Here is a 20284-nt window from a genome sequence, read left to right on the forward strand (position 1 = left end):
CAAGTAAGTGAACATTTCTGTTTTCCTTCCTAGCAGCTACACTTGCTTCTTCCACTGTCCTTCAGCTTGTGCACAGCCTCACACCATTTACGTTATTTATTCCTCTCCTCCTCCTCCACCCATCCACCTCCTACATTTGCATCAAAATCTTCCTCAGTATTCTCTTCTCTCCCTCAATGACAATGCCTATCCTCCAGACTAGTGCTATTAGGTGAGTAAAGGCAGGTGCTAATATTCTCACAGAGGCAGATAAGTGGGGAAATGGACAGAGTACCAGGCCCGGAGTCAGGAAGACTCAGCTTCCTGAATTCAAAACTGGCCTTAGACACTTAGTAGCTATGTGACCCTGGGCAAGTCACTTAACCCTGTTTGCCTCAGTTTCCTCATCTGTAAAATGAGCTGCAGAAGGAAATGGCAAACCACTCCAGTATCTTTGCCAAGAAAACCCCAAATAGGGTCACGAAGAGTCGGACGCAACTAAACAATATTCTAATTTTCCAGATGTAGCAACTGAGGAAAATAAAAATGAAACAATATAAATAAAATGGTGAATGGGTGAGAGAGCCAGGATTTGAACCCAAGTCAATTCGCTCGATAACATATACACCTTTAAAAACTAGTTGGCATATATCAAAGTAAAACTGGGTGGGACAAAATCTCTGTAGTACAGGATGCCCGTAAGGCTCAAATGAGTTAATGTAGTGTGCCTTGCAAACTTTAAAGCGCTTATTTAAATATTAGTTATTATCCTTATTGGGAGCAAATTCATGAAAGATCTCATAAAATGTTTATAAGTTGATTGAAAATGAAATTATTTTGACAAGATGTAAACAAAGATAAATGCTTGAGGGTATGATGAATTTTATGTAGTTACGCTGCTAAAAAGAATAAAGATGTCATGAGAAAATTTAAAAAATAAAATCTGCTCAGTAACTGTACTGAGAAACTTGAGAGGCTTAACAGTAATATTATTTTCTTAAAAAGAGGTACTTCAGGCTAGATGATGGAAAACAAAATTATCTCTTTCAGAATGTAATTCACTTCACTCTGGACAAACCAGAAACACAGACACACACAAACATTGTTTAAGTATTCCATTTTATTTTGTGATGTATGATACATGACTGATATATGACTCACAAACATCTTAACATATTTCATGGATGATGAAAACTAAGGCCATTCTGTGAGTTTTCATATCTTGGTATTTTTCATACAATCCTCTTATAAGATCAAGCAGTCCAAAACAAGAATCCTTTCTGAAAACGAAATTTAAAGTAAAGGCCGCACAGTCATTGACAAATTCGTTTATGCAGCCTATATCACTGATCACAGAAACAAGTCAATAAATGCCATGGATTTAAGCTGTCACCCAAATGTTGCCACAAAATGATGTTTACCAACAACAGTAACAAGTGTTTAGAGACCACAAGCCTAAACAGGTTTGTTGTTTGTTTTTTTTTCCCTATCAGTTAATAAAAAGAAACCTCTGTCTAAGGGACGTAGTACAGAAATACCTGTAACTAAACCAGATCTTTAACCAAGGCACTAAAAGAATGTCATTTATACAAAGAAATGTAAACAATCCACCAACAAGTTCCCCCAGTGGAACCTGCTGTAAAGTGCACAAGGGCATGGCTGTTGAGACCAGAGCTTAGAGACTGCGCAAAGACAGCAGGAGGTCACATCTCCAATATATTTTTGATGAACGATCAGCTCACAGAACACCCCTTTCTTTCACAGTAAGGCTTAGAATAACTCCGATTTCTAATCGACCTAACTGTAAGGCATTCTAAGTGGAGTATTATTTTTGCATTCTAAATTTTACTAACAAAGTAACATATAAAATTTGATATGAAGCCTTTAAAAGGAGGTCTTTCTTACACATCCCTCTCCCCCTTACAGTTCACAAATGCTCATCCTTTACCATGTACTTTCAATGAATATTCAAATTAACGAGGTATTCTGTCTTGTGTTTTTGCTGATAATCCATTCAGGTCTGGAAAAAGGAGTCTTACTTAGTAACTTTTCTTGTGGGTCTTGGAGGAAATCATGGTCCATGCATGCCCTGGATAAAACACGCTGACTTTTATGTATTTAAATTTTCACAGAATGGCAATTTTAAAGTTGAACATTTGGACAACTAAATTATAATAATTTCCGAGGCCGTCAACTGTACCTTTTACAGATTAAGAGAATATGACCTCTGAACTGTAATGCAGCCCAGAAAGAAGCTGCTCTGTTTCTAGAGCACCAAGGTGGGGGACTGTGGAAGACAGAAGGTCTCAAGATATATGTATGCATAAGGATGCATCTTTGCCATTTTCATATTAATTTTTCTGAGTCATTCCAAAAGCAATGGGATATTACAAACAAGTATTAATTGCTTTAACATTTTCAAAAAATATATTTAAAATGAAAATGTTTTTAAAAGATGAAAAATGTAGAGAAAAAAAATTTCTTTTCTCCAGTTCAAAAAGGGAACTGGAATGCTGTTTTTTCCAGGCAAAAACTGTTTATTTCATTTTCTCTCCACCAACCCCGCCCCAATGCCTTGTAAAAACGGTTTCTCCCTCGTGTGGGTGTTGGTAACTTCTGATTCTGAACTCTAGGTTTTGTTAATTCTTTTTTTTTAAAGGCTTATAGTTTATTTTAAAAATATCTTCTGTGGAAAAAAAGTGTTTTTCTTTGCAAGGTTCAGAATTGAAAGTGCATCACATTAGATGGAAAATGTTCCTCAGACAGGGAGCTACATAGCTTTGGACAGTAGCAATGATTTCAGCTTACAAAGACTATATTATAAACACCTTCAGGACAGAAAGTATAGCCTTTTCCTTTGCACCTACAACACAGCAATCCCAACTGTCAAACTCTTTCTGAGTTTCTAAATACAGCCAAAGGAAGTCTGAGACAACCCTAAATTAGAAACCACTTTTATAATGGAAAAAAGGTAAACTTCCCTTCAACCTGAAAATAAAATAAAAACAAAAAAACCTCCATGAAGTTAAACAGATGGCTGTCAGCACATGTGTGTAATAACTAATTAGTAGCTTTGTGCAGGGAATTAAAAGCAGCTGTCATAGGGTGAGAGGAGATAGTTCAACATAGACTAGTTTTTCTACAGAAGGCACAGCTGATATACTCGGGTGGATTTTTCTGTTGCTGTTTTCTAACAAAAATGATTTTCCATCAATGTTCTTTCTAGTAGGACAGGTACTTCTGCAAGAATTTGCTCAGTAAGCTATACTTACTATGTGTTTACCCCTTTAATTGCAGAACAAAGTTAAAACCTGGAGTAGAAGCCACTGTCTAGCACAAAAAGTTTTAACTAAGCATAGTCTGAATTGTTAGGGATTTGATGGGAAATTCTTTTGTTTCTAATTTTGGCTATTACTCATAACTGCTTTTAAGACTTTTTTTTTTTAAAGGGCTAAACTCAGATTTTTATGCATGGAGAGGAAACGTAGCCTTCCCTTTTCTATAGGATAAAGACAAACTCCAGTGAACAAAGTACACAATGCAGTGAATGATTGTGGAGGCTAAATAAAGCCATTGGATTTGCTAACAGCCAATGACTTTACTTGCTTCACATTTTCATTCCTGTGTCCACCATCTCCATATTATGGAAGATGAGCCAGATGCTCATAAAGGAAGAAAGTACAGAGCTTTTCTTGCCTCATAAAGAGACTGAAAGTTTATGTTGTTGGTTCCTTGGACTTTCCACTGGTGGCAACATTTATTTAGCTGAATAAACTGGTCAAGGGCAAGTCTAAATGCTGCTATTGAAAGAGGTGGCCTGAGACAAAAAGAAGTCAAGCTATGGAACAGTGTTGCTAATGAGTTCCATGGCACTAGGTCAAAAAAGTAGTTTCACTTGTCAGGGATATGATGGGAAATTCTCTTGTCATGTAATCTGGGCTATTACTAATAACTGCCTTTGTTAAGGCTTTTTTTTTTAAGAGCTAAACTAAGATTTTTATTCAAAGACAGGAACACAGCCTTGCCTTTTCTGTAGGCTTTCAGAAACACTTGAGAATCCATAGTTTGTTAATTTCAGATTGTACTCTGCTTTTATTTTTTTGGGGGGGGTGGGGGAGGGGGGAAGAAAAAGGTAGCAGTATATGTTTTTTTTTTTTTCATAGAGGCCACCCTTAGGGGCAAAAAGGTACCAATTACCAATATATGAAGGAAAACTGGCACTGATCATACAATAATAACAACAAAATGAAGCAAAATTTCTAATTACAAAATTCATATTGAGGTTTTGAAGTTGGTAAAGCCTCTGTTTTACTCGCAGCCCCGGTTCCCTTCATGGGCAGAAGGGCACACATGGTTTTTCACTCTGTAGTTCATCAAAAATATTAGCCTCTTATAAATTACCACATTCTTTGTGTTGATCAGTTGTCAAATCTTTTGACTAATCTAAGGGGGGCAGGAAGTTTCAGCAAGGAGCTCAGAGAAATCTGGATTGAGCATGGCTTTTGGGAAAATGATGGTCAAAGCAATGTAGAGGAAAAGGTAAGAAAGAGACAACTCACATGAATGAGGTAACCTGCCTTCACTCTTCAGTGAAGAGACGTGATTTGTGCTAGAGATTACAAGTCATAGATCTATCTCCTTTGGCTACACAGTTTGGCTAGATGACAGGACTGGAGTTTACAAATCCATTATGTACCTTGCCTATTAACAGCCTAATGATTGTTTAATAATCCAGCAAGAATTATTTCACTACTGCATCTCCTTGCTGAAAAGATATTAAAATTACATTCTGAGATTAAAAACAATTTCTATATAGAGCAACATCTGTTTTTTTTTTCCTTTTCACAAAATCAAGTGTGCAAAATGTCTTTAACAAAGAACGATGGTAGTAAGAAAGATTTGAAATTTTCATGCAAAAAAATCTTTTCAGTTTACAAAGGCTGTATGTAGAACATTTTTTAAAAAAATCCCTCAGATTTCTGGCCCGTGAATCCTATATTCTCAATCTTTTTTCTTGCCACTTAGTCGTTTCCATAAGAACCGGTAACATACAAGCTCAATGACTTCAAGTCCGCCAAATATTTTCTCTTGCAGCACAAAGAAGACAATTGTGATAAAAGAATACCACCGCACGACACTGTAGAAGTATATGAGAATAACCATAGCAGAGGTGAACGAGGTCCAGTAGAGCATAGATGCCCACTTGATCACCAGCACCCTGAACTCTGACTTGCAAGGCGGGATCACACTCTTCCCTGTGAATTCAAAGCTCTTCGACCCCTCATAGAACGCCCGGAGCCGTTCTTCTTTCTCTTGCCATCGCTTGTGGCACCAGACTTGAAGCTCCTCCTTGGAGTCTGGAAGGGTTTCCAGTGGATATCTACTGATGTGAAAGTGGATCTCCTTGGGGAAGTTTCCACTTAAGAGGTGTTTCTCTGTCTGAGGAATGTTGTGAGGGTATGCCACAGTGATGTCATGGATGGCGTCAAGGTTATTACCTAGGTTGGAAGAAAATAAGCAAAGATAAAGGAATAGCCAGCTTTTCTATTGATGTTCATTAAACTGCATGGCCACCTGAAAACATAAGAAAACTGACAAAATTAACAAAGAAGAAATACAGGCAATAAATAATAATAGTCCTTGGCTGTTCGATCAATATTTACTAATCATTTTCAGTTTTTTTTTTCTTACTGATAATCATACAAATTGGGGTGGGGGGAGTGGGATAAAAATGAAACTGAACTATGGAAATAGCAACCCAGAATCCTAAAACAAAATGGTAAAAAGGATAACAAAATTAGAATCAGACATCAAAAAACACAAGAACACATAACTATTCCTTCTTCCAAAAGGTGGCTGATTTACTCTTGGGGTACACAATCTCTCAAAATCCTTACTCACTTCCCTTTAACTAAATAATATTATGCCAACTGCCAGGAATAAAAAACATAATTAAGCTCAACATAATTATTATAAACACATAAAAACTTTATAACAAGTTATTTTAATGCTTTAGATAAAATGTCCTTAAGATGCTGAGCAAAGCTAGCCATAGCCATCTCTATCAACATTATGTTTGGCAGAACTGGAATATAATTCCAAGGACGTGAATGTTACTGCTGGTAAATTTTTTAAAGACTCTATGATTTCATTAGATATTCCCATATCTGATATAGATCAAAGCAAAGAAATCATGGTACAACCTTGCCAGAACTTGAACTCTGCTAGTACAGCTTTCCAAAACTCACTTCCAGGCTACCATGAAGTCCTGGAGTAAAACTTTAGCAGAAGATTGATGACGAAGAAATTAGTAAAATCCAATGTAAAAAAATCTTCTTTCTAGAATACTAAAATATAGTTATATATGAAAACTTTATAGATTTAGAGCCCAAAGGGAACAGGAAGGCATTCAGTCCAACTTTCTGTTTTATAGACAAGAAAGATAGTATGACTTATAAACAGCCACGAATTCAAGCTAGGACTGTAATACCAGGACTCTTTTGTGGTGCACCAAAACCTCATACAGGCCTCTTGTCAGACTTCTGGGTGTATCATGAAGACAATAATCACGTACTTCAACTCACCAAAGGCCACTCTCCCTTACCAGAAAGGTAAGTTTGGTTGATACAGTTTATAAATAAAGCAAAGGAGCAAAAAGCAATAGGATTTGAAATAAGGATTTATGAGGTATTATGTGGATGATGATACTGCAAAGGAGACTAGAATGGGGGCCAACAGGTAAGAAGAAGAATCATGAGACAGCAATGTCATGGAAACCAAGGCAGAAAACCAAGAGAGGGTGTGCTCAAGAGTTTCAGATCTGTAGGGAGGTCAAGAAGCATGAGGAATGAGAAAAAACTATCAGATTTGGCAATTTATCAAGGGTAACTTTGGAGAAATTGGTTTCGTTCCACAGCTTTGGCTGAGTGATGAGGCTGGAAGTCAAATATCAAGGGATTAAAGAGTGAATAAGAGAAAAAGTAGAAGCACAATTCTCCCCCACCCCAAACTAGTTGTAAAATGGAATAATATAATAGTTTGATGTGATGGTAATATCAAGTCAGGGCTTTTCAAGGATTAGGGGAAACTTGATCATGTTTGTAGGAAGAAGAAAAGGAACTAGTATATCTAAGTATACCAAAGATTAGGGAAAATAAAGGGATGTTTCTGGGGTCAATCGGCTGGAAGAGACGGAGGATGTGAGATCAAAGGTATTATTGTATAATAGATAGAAAGCTGTAATTGGCATCAGGAGAATATGGATTCAAATTCTGCCTCAATTGCTAGCTGTGTGACCCTGGGCAAGTCATTTAAGCTTTTTCAGCCTCAATTTCCTTATCTATAAAATAAGGAGTTAAATTTAGATAGGACCTAACTGTAAATCTATGACTGACTATGACTGACTAGGAGCTGATCTTGGCAAGAAGGTCCACCTCCTAATCAAAGATGAATTGAAGACAAAAGAATGAAGAATAATATTAAAGAGTTCTTAGATGTATTTATTGTAGGAGAGAGGAGGGAGCTAAAGGCAAATGACCTTTGTTTTCTCAGTAAAATATGAGGTGAGGTACTCTGCTGTGTGAGTGTAGAGGGAGGGAGTATGGGGCATGATAAATTTGAGCAAAGAAGATAAGGTTTGGAACAGCTATTGAGGGAAACGTGATAGAGATTAGGGAGAAATAATAAGACTGCTTTAATGAAGTGGAGGCCCAGCCAAAATTAGAAAACATAAACTGGCAGTGGACTGGATCATTAACTTAGCACAATTCTCCAGTGCCATTCATTAGTAGAAGCCATTCTGCTGACCTCACTGTTGTATGCCTGTGAAATGTAAATACCAGTGCCATGCCAAGAAACTAAACTGCTTCCATCTGAATGTCTTAGGAAGGTTCTGAAGATCACCTGGCAAGATAAAGTACTGGATGCTGAAGTCCTTTCTTGGGCTGAACTGCCAAGCATTTAAACTCTACTGCAAAGAGTACAACTCTGATGGTCTGGCCATGTTGCCTAAAAGACTCTTCTACAGAGAACTCAAACAAGGCAAGAGCTTACACAGCAGTCAGAAGTGATACAAGAACATTCTCAAGGTCTCTCTAAAGAACTTTGGAATTTATTGTGAGATATGGGAGACACTGGCATAGGACCACCCAGCATGGTGTGCCTGCATCAAAGAAGGCACTGTGCTCTATGAGTAAAGCAAATTGCAGAAACTCAAAAGAAACACAAGATGTGTAAATTTAGAGATGTGTAAATCTCCACTCCAAATGTTCATATGGACTATTTGTACCCAAATTGTGGTGGAGCCTTCAGAGTTCGTAATGGTCTGATCAACCACAGCTGGACACACTGCACCTTAACCCCAACACAGTGATGTCATTTTGGTCCTCTTCAAGCATGAAGGACAACAACTAACCAAGTAGGAGGGGAGGAAAGAGATAGATGGTGGGAGTACTCCAGGGTTGGAATTGGGTAATATATGAGTGATAAAATGACAAGGGGCCAGGAGATTTCACAGGAGGAGATGGGATCAAGGGCACAAGCACAAGGTTTGACCTTGGCAAAGAGACCTATCTCTTCAGAGACCACAGTAATAAAAACTAGAGAATAGGGGATGATGCTGAGGCGATGTGAGGTGTGGAATTGAGAAAGAAGCATGAGCCAAGATGACCTCAATTTTTTTTTAGTGAAGTATGAGGAAAGGTACTTGGCTGAAGTTGGGAGGAAGTGATAGTTTGAGAAGAAAGGCCAATGTTTGGAATAGCTTCCGTGGGAACTGAGACAGCCAATCACAGTAAAAGGAATGGCATGTGGCAGTGAGACTGTAGCCGAGATCGGATAACAAACGTTTTTCATGGACCCAGTTATTACGGTCATTTAACTTCTTCCATTTGTACTCAGTGCCTGTGAACCGGAGTAGAGAATACAGACAGAGAACGCAATCTAGGGGTGAGGCTTGGCAAAACATGAGTATCAGTGGGACACAGGGGATAAGGAATTATCAGTAGTGTAGCATAGTGTCAAACTGAACTGGTTAACTAAAGATTTAGTAAGAGATTATGAAGAGAGGAAAATAAGGTCAGAATAGTGATGGCTCTCTGAGAATCCCCTCCTTGGGAAAAAAGGGAGAATAATTTGGGAGCTGGTAGATACTTGTCACCAGGATTTGGAAAGGGTGATGAATTGGGGTAGATGAACCTCAAATGAGAGTCTGATGAGTGAAAACTTTAGGGGATGGTCTTGGTAGTTGAAGTGAGGAGTAATGAGTATCATCCCTATTCCCTGCCCCACCCTACCCCCATCACTAACTCAGCATGTTAGAGGACCATAAGAGAAGGTACAAACAGCATTGGAGGGAGTGGCCAGGGATGCAATGCCAATTAGGAGACAGCCAGGTTACAATGAATGAAAGGAAATGGGAAAAGAAAAGATTCCTTCTAAAATGAAGGGCAATTAAAAAAAAAAAGGTTCAATAGGACACAATGAAAAGGATAGGCAGAGTTGGATAGAGGCCTACTGACTTGGATAAAGTAGAGAATGGGGAGTGGTAGCAAAAGAATGGAATTTCTGCCTAGACAGTTTACTACTCTGCATCACAGGAATTCTGAGTAGAGCCATAGGACAGTCCAGGATCCATCTGTCCTTCCCTGCAGCAAGGCAATGTTAATTGAGCTGTTATTCGCAAAAGGAGAGGCATGCATGCAGGGGCTGAACAGTTGGCAGGAGGGCAGTGCTAGCCAGGCCCTCGTGTTCTCACGGGAAGTGTAAAGGAGATGTGGCTTGGGCTCAAGCCAACTAGATATAGAAGCGAGGTTTCATTTACTTACATGGATTCTGGGGGGAGGATTTCCTCTAATTCACCTTAATGGTTCATGCTTTGTCTCAAAACTGTTTTTGAATTTGGTATCACTAAAGCACAAGTGTTTTCAAGACCTGTGAATACCATTCATTCTGGGTAATTACAGGGAAATGCAAGGGTATGCCTTTAGGTGATCGTTCAGGCTATGTGATGGCTCCTGCTAACATGAAGGCTATTTCAATCAATCAACAAACAAAATGTATTAAGTGCCCACCATGTATCAGAGATTGTACTAGATGTTGGGGATACAAAAGTAAAAGCAAAAATAGTCCCTGACCTCAAGGTATTTAAAGTCTAGTTGGGGGAGACAACAAATATATATAAAGTATATAGAAAACACATATCTAAAAAAATGCCTCTAGAACAGATCTGCACAACCTGCGGCTCGCCAAAGGATTTCCTTTACATACAAAGGATGTTTTCCTCCACATTTTTCACAGGCCCCCCGAAATCGTTGGTGAGCTGCAAGTGGCTGGGGAGGGCCATAAGCAGCCTGTGGGCCGCAGGTTGTGTGGTCCTGCTCTAGAAAATACAAAGTCTTCAGCCTGGTGTTTAAAGACCAGCTATAATCTGGCTCATAACTCCCTTTCCACTGTTATTTCACACATCTCTATTTCAGTCAAACTGGCCTTTTGGCTGCTTCCTGTACATGGTGATTCACCTCCTACCTCAGGGCCTTTGCACAGGTGGTCCCATCTCGTCCACTTGGAACTCCTAGCTTTATTCAAGACACAGCTCAGGTGCCACCTCCTACATGAGGCTTTTCCTCATCTCTGCCTTTCTCTGCCCTGACCAACCCCATCCCCCACCTAGGTTAAAACTCTACATGCTGTTTCCTCCTGGAATAAGAACACTTCCTGAGGAATTCTTTTTATTTTTTTGTCTTTCTATTCCCAGGGTTTAACAGCTCCTTGCTCAAAGTAGGGTCTTAATACATGTGCTATCACTTCCAAAGCTTTGCCAACTCTGGCTCTGAAGCATCTTTCATATCTGTCCCCTTCCTTTTATTCTCACAGATGACAACATCTTAACTCAGATCATCCTCCCCTCTACCATGGGCTACCGCAAGAGCTTCCTAATGGATGTTCCCATCCCCAGGCTCAATCCTTTCCAATCCACCTTCCAGCCAGCTGTCAAAACCATCCTCTACCAAGGCTCAGCCCTGTCACTCCCCTGCTCCGGACTGCTCTTCATTCCACACCATCTCTAGCATGATATACAAATTACTCGGCTTGTTGTTTACAGCCCTCCATAGGCTGGCTCCCATCTATCTTCCCTGCTTTATTTCACTTTGTTCCTCTCCATACACTGTGATGTTCTAATTAAACTGGTCTACATGCTGTTCCCTGAATTTGGCATTGTATTTTTTCACGGGCTGTTCAACATGCCTGGAATGCACAGAATTCCTCTTCAAATTTTTTAGAATCCTTCACTTCTTCCAAACTCCAATTCAGATCCTCTGGGAAGCCTTTCCCAATCCCTAATCCCTTCACTTAGTTTTTCATATGTTAGCACCAATGTGTATGGTTTCTTCTCTAATTTAATGTGCCTGGAATACACCAGAAGCATTTCATAAATGCTTGTTGATTTGTCTCATAACATTTTGCTTCATAGAACTGTGGAATATCCTTTTGATAAGAAAGGCAACTCTTGCTGGCTCCTTTTTCCAAGTTATGAATCCGGCTAAAGATTTTTTTTTTTCAAAATCACATGGTAACACTGAGTTATGCTGCCTGAAGGTAAGGGTTTCAGAAGAGAAAGGCAAATTTGGGAAGTAAATAGCTGCTGACAATGATGGATCTAAAATTGGGATTTGGATTTCTGGACCATGGTATGCAATTAAGGAATACGTATGCTCTATCCTTGGCAGCAGCCCAACAAAGGCTGGTAAGAATGAATTTGCCCAGAGTCTTGAAAACATAATTAGAGGACTTCAAACTGAAAAGGAAAGAATGAAGGAAGGAGAAAATGGCTTATGTATAGTCACTAAGCTACCTACCATCTACAATAGCTAAAATATAGAAAAGATCATAGTAGAAATACACAAAAATTCACAGGAGACAAAACCCCCAAAATGAGTAAGCAATAAAACCTATGATCTTGAATATCTATGCAGAAATCCACAAAATATGGGAATAAAGAAAGTAGAAACTCCTAATGTAAAAAAGCAAACCTGACTTGTCAAGAAGCAATAACATTTGATGAGATGAAAGCTATAATTGCACGGTTTGGGGAATGTATATTATTCCAAAGAAACAGGACAGGTTTAAAAAAAATGGGGGAAGGCAAGAGTATTATTGTATGTTAAGAAGATAAATTTGTTTGAAAATACAGGTACCAGAGAGAGAAAAGATTGGTGGATTATATTTTAGGTGAAGATAAACAGAGGCAGAAACAGAAGCAACACTATCATCTGAATATCCTATAGATCAGCTGAAAAGAACAAGGAAATAGTGAGTCCAGATCACAAGCTTGGAACAGAGAAATGATGACTGGACACATCTACATAAGTCCTCTCTAATTAAAGCAGAAGGATTAGTAAAATTTTGAATGTCTTAATAATAAGTTCATCCTTCAAAGGTGAAGAAAACAAAGAGGCAAATTTTATTCTGGTTCTGATTCTCCCCAAAAATGAGGAACTGGTAACCCGTGATATGGAAATGTAAAGAACAGAGCAGGTCAAGGGGACCACTACATCTTAGAATTTGTGATAGAAAAAAAAAATGGGTATCGTCTAATATGCATCTAGTTTTGAGGACAGATTTCAAAAGGTTTAGAGATAGGATAAGATCTGTGAACTAATTCTATACAGTAAATCAGTCTAAGAGAGATGAAAAGCTCTCAAGAATGAAATTCTGAAGATACAAATGAAAAAATCAGATGAGGAATGGGGGGATGAGTCTAAAGAGACTGTTATGGATACAAAGAGAACTCATCAACATACAAAGAATTTTAAAAAGACACAGCAGAGATGGGAAAATTGGTAGGTAATGGAACATAACAGTGTATGGAGAGGAGCAATGTGAAATAAATCAAGGAAGTTAGACGGGAGCTAGATTTTACATCTGGCATATCCTGGTAATCCAAGTGACAAGAATACTTAAAAGTTTACAATAAAGATGAGACCAGCAAGCTACATGGGGGAAAGAGGAGGCTCAAAGTCAGGAGAGAACTATAGTTTAAAGTGGATGGGACAAGAAATAAGGAATAATAATGGAAAGGCAGAGAGAACGAGAGCTGCTTAACACATGTTCCTTCTGCTTTCTCTGCTGAGGAAAACAATTTCCAAAAAAGGAAAGAGGATTTAGTCTACAAAACACAAGTCAGAAAAAGTTTTAACTCCTGGAAAAAATCCAGAAAATATTATTAGAAAGATGCTTACTGAACATTAAGAAAAGGAAATTGTGATCACAAAGAGCTGGTACAGTTTCATCAAGAATAGGTTAAACAAGATTAACCTTATTTCCTTTCTTACCTTTTCTACTAGGGTTACTGTCTAACAGATCAGGGGAACGCTATGGATATAGTCTACTTGGCATTTCTACTAATTCTACCAGGGGCAAAACCAGTAAGAATGGGTAAAAGTTGCAGAGAGACAGACGTAGATTTGAGGTAAGGAAACATTTCCTAATATGTTATCTATCTTAAAGTAAAATGAACTACACTGGAAAGTCCCAGAGTCTCTCACTGGAGATCTTCAAGCAATGCCTAGATGACCACTTGCCAAATGTATATTCTTGCTCAGGTATGGACTGGATTAGATGGCCCCTTGGGTGTCTAACAACACTGAGAGTCTGTGATTCTGATTATGAAAGATGGCAACCTGATGGGGAAATAACCACTGCCTTAGACTTTGTGACAAAGGAGGGCAGGAAAACCAGGTAATCTTATATACAACCCTGGATTTTGAGAGAGTATATTTCAAAAAAAGGATAAGTAGGATTCATTCTATAGGGAAAGTCATTTTAACACCAAATTACTTCTTGTGATGCTGTATATGGCTCTCAATATGGAAAATCACAATCTAAAGAACCAAGATTGTTGAAAATCCAAAGTAATGGATTTTTAATGGAAAAATAAGATTGATTAGGTATGTAATCTTCTATATTCAGTTAACCATATGTGTGAAAGCACACTGGTTGGCAAAGCAACATATCAAGAACCATTTATTGGTATTCACCTGACTTGTAGAATAATTTCCAGGAAGAATTAAACCAGTACATAAGTGGTAAACAGAAAATTAAAATGATGACTAAGGAAAGAGTAATGGGACTCCCATTATTCCCACCTCCATCAGTTCATTCTCTCATGACTGAACTCTTTCTCAGCCTCTTCCTTGCTCTCTCAGATTCTGTGGTATAGTGGATAGAGTGACTTGGAGTCAGAAAGACCTGGGCTCAAATTGCTATTCGGCCATCGATAAACTTACACTTGATGAGCGTATATTTCTTTGTCTGTGAAATGAAGCTAATAATACCTGTAATATCTTTCTCAAAAGTCTAAGCATTCACTTACCTGAACTCAAATATATACTACCTTGAAGTATCTTAGTTATATTTAGTTTGTATTTAATTCATTTTTTTAATCATTTCATGTCTTAATGTCTTATCTTCCCAACCATATTTTAAATTCAAAAGCCTGGGCCTTGTGCTTTTTTTCTTCCTTCCAGTACTTTACAAATCTCAACTTTTTTACTTACTTCCTGTCTGAACTTAAATAGGTCATTTCCCTTCTCTGGGTTTCAGCTTCTTCACTTGTAAAATGTGGGGTTTGAACTAAAGTACCTCTAAGAACTCATCTAGCTCAATTAGTCTATTAGCCTATGCACAATTGAAAGTAGCATGAATGTAAGGGCATTTTAAACTCATGCTAGTCAGAATAAGCACAATAAACCATTTAGAAAACACTAGTGAGAACTCTGCCTTAGCACTTGAGAAGCACACTAAAATTTGTTGTCACAAGAAAATTTACTTCAAGCAACCCTAATGACCCTAACATTTTGAATAAAGATTATAAGCCTTATCTGGACATTTAGAGTTAAGAAAGTGGGAAGATGGATTTATGGAGTCACAATGATAACATGTTCAGGAATAACACATCACTTGGTTACGTGTGCGACACCATCTCCGCTCATCAAGTGATTAACTTATTTAAAGTCTGTGTAGTTTACTGGGTAATGGAGGGATCGAGGTTTAGGAGGGACCTCAGAGGTCACCTAGTTTAGTCCCCCTCATTTTTCAAATAAGAAAAGTGAGGCCCAAGGTCATACAGGTAGCAAGCAGCAGAGATGGAATGTGAATCTAGGTCTTCTGAATTCAGAGTCAATGCTCTTTTCAATATACCATATTGCTGGGATTATAATAAAGGAATTGGAGATACAGGCCAGTCCCTTTTAATACGATTTAGTCTTCAAGCAATCTGTGGGATCTTGGATGTGGGTACTTCCTCTAAAAGTTCAGATAAAAACTGATTCACACTCCCTCTTTTGCAAATCTAGTCCATGTCCTCCTGGACACCCTGCACGGAAAATCTTACCCAATGCATTCAAGGATTTCCTCTAAGTCTTTTGATGTTTTCTGGGTACTAGCACAGCGCTTAGGCTTCCCATCTGTTTATTCCTCACTACTAGAAATAACTCAGACAAGCCATTCAGTTTTCACATTGATAGAAAATAACTATCTACTTAACTGAGTGTGTTTATAGACTTTGGAACATTAATTTCAGGAAAGTCTTTAGATGGCTCACTGCTATTTTCGTATAAAAGTTTTAGTTTCTGGATCCTTTCTTTTTTTTTTTTTTTAATCCTTTCCATGGTTGCATTCTGTTTAGGTGTTCTTAACAGGTCCAGTGAAAACAAACTATGGTAAATAAAATCATGTGCCCTATAAAGAAATACATTATAATTAGAATTTTATTATCATTTATTTAGGGATTCCATTATTGAATTGATATCTCTATATTCCTCCAGGCCCCTGACTAATCCTGAAACAAATTCTTCTTGGTAAATAAATATTAGCCTCTAATAATTAGAGGATTCATCTATGCTAATGCTTTTCATTAAATCCCTTTCTGATTAAGATGTCTCCTCAAGTTTAGGTTGTTTAAATTTAATATGATTTGTCTACTTGTGTGTACCAAGGTCTGGTAGAAAGTTTTTGGCAACAAAAAAATTAGAAATAAATTTCTACATCTACATATTCTCACAAATGCAAGTATTTATTATTTGGAATGTGACATTAAACCAATTTCTCGTCATTCTGTTGAATATCATATGAATGTTGACAGGTCACCGCCACAAACAACAAATTTATTCTGACTTACATCATCTACTAGGAATTGAACATACCATCTGTAGTATTAAGTTTTAAAGTATATTTTAATTCTCACTAGTTCAATGAAGTTATTAAAATAATGCAAGTTATTGACTAAAAATGTATTACTGTTTGAAGCAATCAGTTAATTTAGAATAATATTCAGAGAATTTGAGCTCTATAGGGATATAAATGCAAATCTTTTCTTACTTCCTGCACAATACCACTAACAGAACCTACTCCTTTACCTGTCCTCTCATATTAGTTAATACTTCTATCTTCTTTTTCTTTCTCCCCTGCCCCATTTCTTTGAAAGGTACATGTGGTAAGTACATATGTGAATGACTTTAATAGGATTCTTTCTTTCCTCTTGGCCTTATTTTTCTTCTCACCATCTTCTTTATTTTTGTTTAACCATGCATTCTTTCTGATGTTAGCACTCCTCTCCTTTTCTATTTTTTCTTCTTTGTCTTCTGAGCAGTCATTTCAGATATTTTGCCCTACATTTTTCTGTCCTTTATTTTGTCTTCTTTTTATTCATCTGTGCATGAAATTGTTCATATTAGTATACAGGTGGGTGGGTGACAAAGGCTATATGAATGTAATTAAACATGACTAGAACATACTGTCTCACTGGCACAGCAATCACAGAATTAAGTTGGAATGGACCTCACAGGCCCATCTAATCCCCATATAACATTTACAACAAATGATCATCCAGGCTTTGTTGGAAGATCTACAGTGAGAGGGACGACTCTACCTTCCAAGGTAATCTGTTCCGCTTTTGCATAGGCTGAATGGTTACCAAGTTTTCCCTTACCCATTAAATCTAAGTTTTCAACTTTGCAAGTACTATCTGTTATGCCTCTATATCTATGGAGGTGTATGGGGGGTCAAGGAGGACTAGTATCTCCGCTGTGAGAAACTGCCAAAACTTTTCAGGATACCTTTAGTGTCCATTTGTCACTCAATTCTCACCTGTGGCTCCAAGAAGCTGAAGCATGTGCAGCTGCCACACTCTGGTAAACCATTTCGGCAGATGGGCTCAACCTGGTTGAGGGTAGATGGCAGGCCTCAAACCCATTGGTAAATTAGGGGGATGTCTACCCCAAGCATGTGAAGACTTCTCCTGCTGGAACGGACAGATGAGAACAATTTGTTCCAACGGCCATGGAAGGAACTGAAGCAGGAGTTGTGGAATGCACAGAGCTGACAACTTTGTCCAATTCTGCCTCACTTAAATCTAATTCATGCATGAGTCAAGACATCACCCGTGATGTCACTGGTCTTCTTCAAAAACAACAGTCTGTTCCACTTTTGCACAGTTTGAATGGTTACTCAGTTTTCCTTTGCCCATCAAGTCTAAATTTTTACCCTTGCAAATTCTATCTATTATTCCAAGTTCTGTCAAGGACCAGGCAAAACACATTTACTCCCAGTCCCACATTACAGCCCTTAAAATAACTCTTGAGTGTTTGAGGAGGGAGTGACATATATTCATCTTAGGGTTGTGAAGGGCTTTAAAAGTCAAAGAGAAGAGTTTGTACTGGATTATTGAGACAAGAGGGAATCAATGAAGATTCTTGAACAGATGAGTGACATGGTCAGATAAGCACTATGGGAATATCAGTTTGGCAACTGTGTAGAAAATGGATTGGAGAAGAGAGAGACTGGAGGCAGGGATACCAATTAGGAGGCTGTTTCAAAAAGAACAGGCAAGAGGTGAGGGCTAAACTAGAGTGGATGTGGCACAAGTAGAGAGAAAGGGAGAGACGGGAGATGTTGTGGAGGCAGAATTGGTAAGACTTGGCAGCTGAGAAGGCCAAAGAAAGAGTGATGAGTCATGGATGACTCCAAGGTTGTGAATCTCAAAGATGAGCAGGATGGTGGTGCCTTCAACAGAGAGATCTATTAGCCTGTAAGCTCCTTGAAAGGAGACACTGTCTTTTGCCCTTCTTTGCACCCTCAGTGCTTGGCACATGGTAGGTGCTTAATACATATTGATCGATTGCTTTTAGGGGGAAAGATAATGAATTTGTTTTGGACATGTTTTGAAATTCTTATAGGACATCTAGGTGGAGATAAGGACAAGATAAGTAATTTGGGGAGCCATCTGCAAAGCAGTGATAGTAGAAGCCATGGGAGCTGATAAGACAAAGTACAGAAAAGAGGAAAAGAGAGGGCCCAGGACAGATTACTAGGGACAGCTAGGTGTTACAGTAGATAGAGTGCCAGGTTGGAGTCAGGAAGACTTGAACTCAAATCTGGCCTCACATATATACTAGATATTTACTATGTGACCCTCGGCAACTTACTTAACCTCTGCGTCAGTTTCCACATCTATAAAATGGGAATAATAATAATAATAATAATAGCACCTACCTCCCAAAGTTGTTGTAAAATCAAATGAGATATTTGTAAAGTGTTTGGCACAATGCTGGGCAGTTAGTAAGTGCTATATAAATGTTATTTTATTATTATTATATCCATATATAAGGAGTGGCACACAGATGGTGATGACCTTGCAAATCTAATTGCAAATTCTAGGAAGGATTTTTCCAATATTTAGGAAAAGAACCACAACAGAACAGTTATGAAAATGCTAGGAAGGAAAACTATTTGGAAGCTCAGGTTGATAGTGTAAAAAAGTGCAGAAAAAGGCCACTGAACTTAAGAGAACCCTGGTGACCTTGGGGAAAGTCATTTCAGTTGAGTGACAGGGTCAGATGACATACCAAAAAATGCTGATAAGCAAATGTGAAGTAAAGAAATGGAAGCAAACAAGTAACATGAAACTTTTTTTTAAAGGAATTTAAATGTGAAAGAGGAGAGATAAAACAATAACTTAAAGGGGTAGGAGGATCAAATGAAATTTCATTAAAGATGGAGAGAGCTGGACATGTTTGCAGTCATAAGGGAAGGAACCAGTCACTAAGAAGAAGCTAAAAATTAGGGAAAGAGGGGATGGTAGAAAGGGGAAACTCTCAGAGAGGACAAAGTAGATAGGACTAATGACAACTAAAAGGCTCAGACTAGGCAAGAAGACCACCTCTTCCTCTGAGACAGGAGCAGAGGAGAGAATGAAAGATAATCTTAAAAGGATTTGAGCTACAGAATGTGGGAAAAAAGTGTTTGTGATGATCTCTTTTAGTTAAGTATGAAGAGAAGAGATTTTATGTTGAGAGTAAGAAGCATTCAAAGTTGGGGGAAAAAAATAAAAGTTTAAAAGTTCCTCTTTGGCCAAGAACAGATCCCTAAGGTACTCTATGACAGACCTTCCTAGTTAACATCTGATAGTTAATGACTACTCTTGGGTCAAGCCATTCATCCCTGAAAATCCCTTATCGAACCACCATCTAGCCTACATCATTCCATCTTTTTCATAAAAATAGCTTAAGACAATTTGTCAAAAACTTGTTCAAATGTAGGTAAATTATATTTATGGCATCTCCCCACATCTATCAGCATACTATTGCTGTCAAAAAAAGAAATAAGATTATATGGCATGATCTGTTTTAAATTAGTGAAGCTTTTAGTTCTCACTGGTTTATTTTCTCAAACAGTCATAAAATATCCCTTTCACATATTCTTGATTTTGCCACCCAACCACTATTCCCTGAACTGGAACTCTATTTCCCACCTCTGGGCCAGTGCCCAGACTGTCCCCTGTACCTAGCAATGCTCTCCTTCTTCATCCAGGACTCTCAGAATCCACAGCTTCTTTCAAAGATCAGCTCATATGCCACCTCTTACCAAAAGACTTTTTAATTCCCTTAGCTGGCAGTTTGATGAGGGAACAAGCACCAACATATGTGTGCATGTGTGTGTGTATGTATACATGTATACACACACACACACAAAATGTAATCTGAGGACCCCTGGGCCTTGCTACCCTTTTTTTTATGTTTTGTCTCCCCCAATTACAGCAGGAGTTCCTTGAGAGCACAGACTAACTTTCTCTGTATCACCAGTGCTTGGGACATGGTAGTTGCTGAATTAACTTTTTTCATCAATTCATACATTCATGCATGTTTTTACATGTTGTATTTTCTTCCTGTCTTTCCTTGCCCCCAACCTCCATGTAAGCTTTTTCAGTTCAAGTATTGTTTTTGTTTTGTTTTTTACCCCCATCATCTAA

The 20284-nt window shown here is 38.2% G+C and overlaps 1 protein-coding gene across 2 annotated transcripts in view; it reads right to left on the minus strand.

The window, feature by feature from the left end:
* Nucleotides 1-1081: 1081 nt before the first annotated feature.
* Nucleotides 1082-20284, minus strand: part of LCLAT1 (lysocardiolipin acyltransferase 1) — a 141322-nt gene continuing 122119 nt past the window's right edge. For both annotated transcript variants that reach the window (XM_027850523.1, XM_027850524.1), the window contains exon 6: nt 1082-5477. In XM_027850523.1, the coding sequence (XP_027706324.1) occupies nt 4981-5477 (497 nt within the window). In that variant the 3' untranslated portion in view covers nt 1082-4980. The remainder of the gene's footprint in view (nt 5478-20284) is intronic.

The sequence above is a fragment of the Vombatus ursinus genome, unplaced genomic scaffold, assembly GCF_900497805.2.
Source record: "Vombatus ursinus unplaced genomic scaffold, bare-nosed wombat genome assembly UNPS02009062.1, whole genome shotgun sequence".
NCBI lineage: Eukaryota > Metazoa > Chordata > Mammalia > Diprotodontia > Vombatidae > Vombatus > Vombatus ursinus.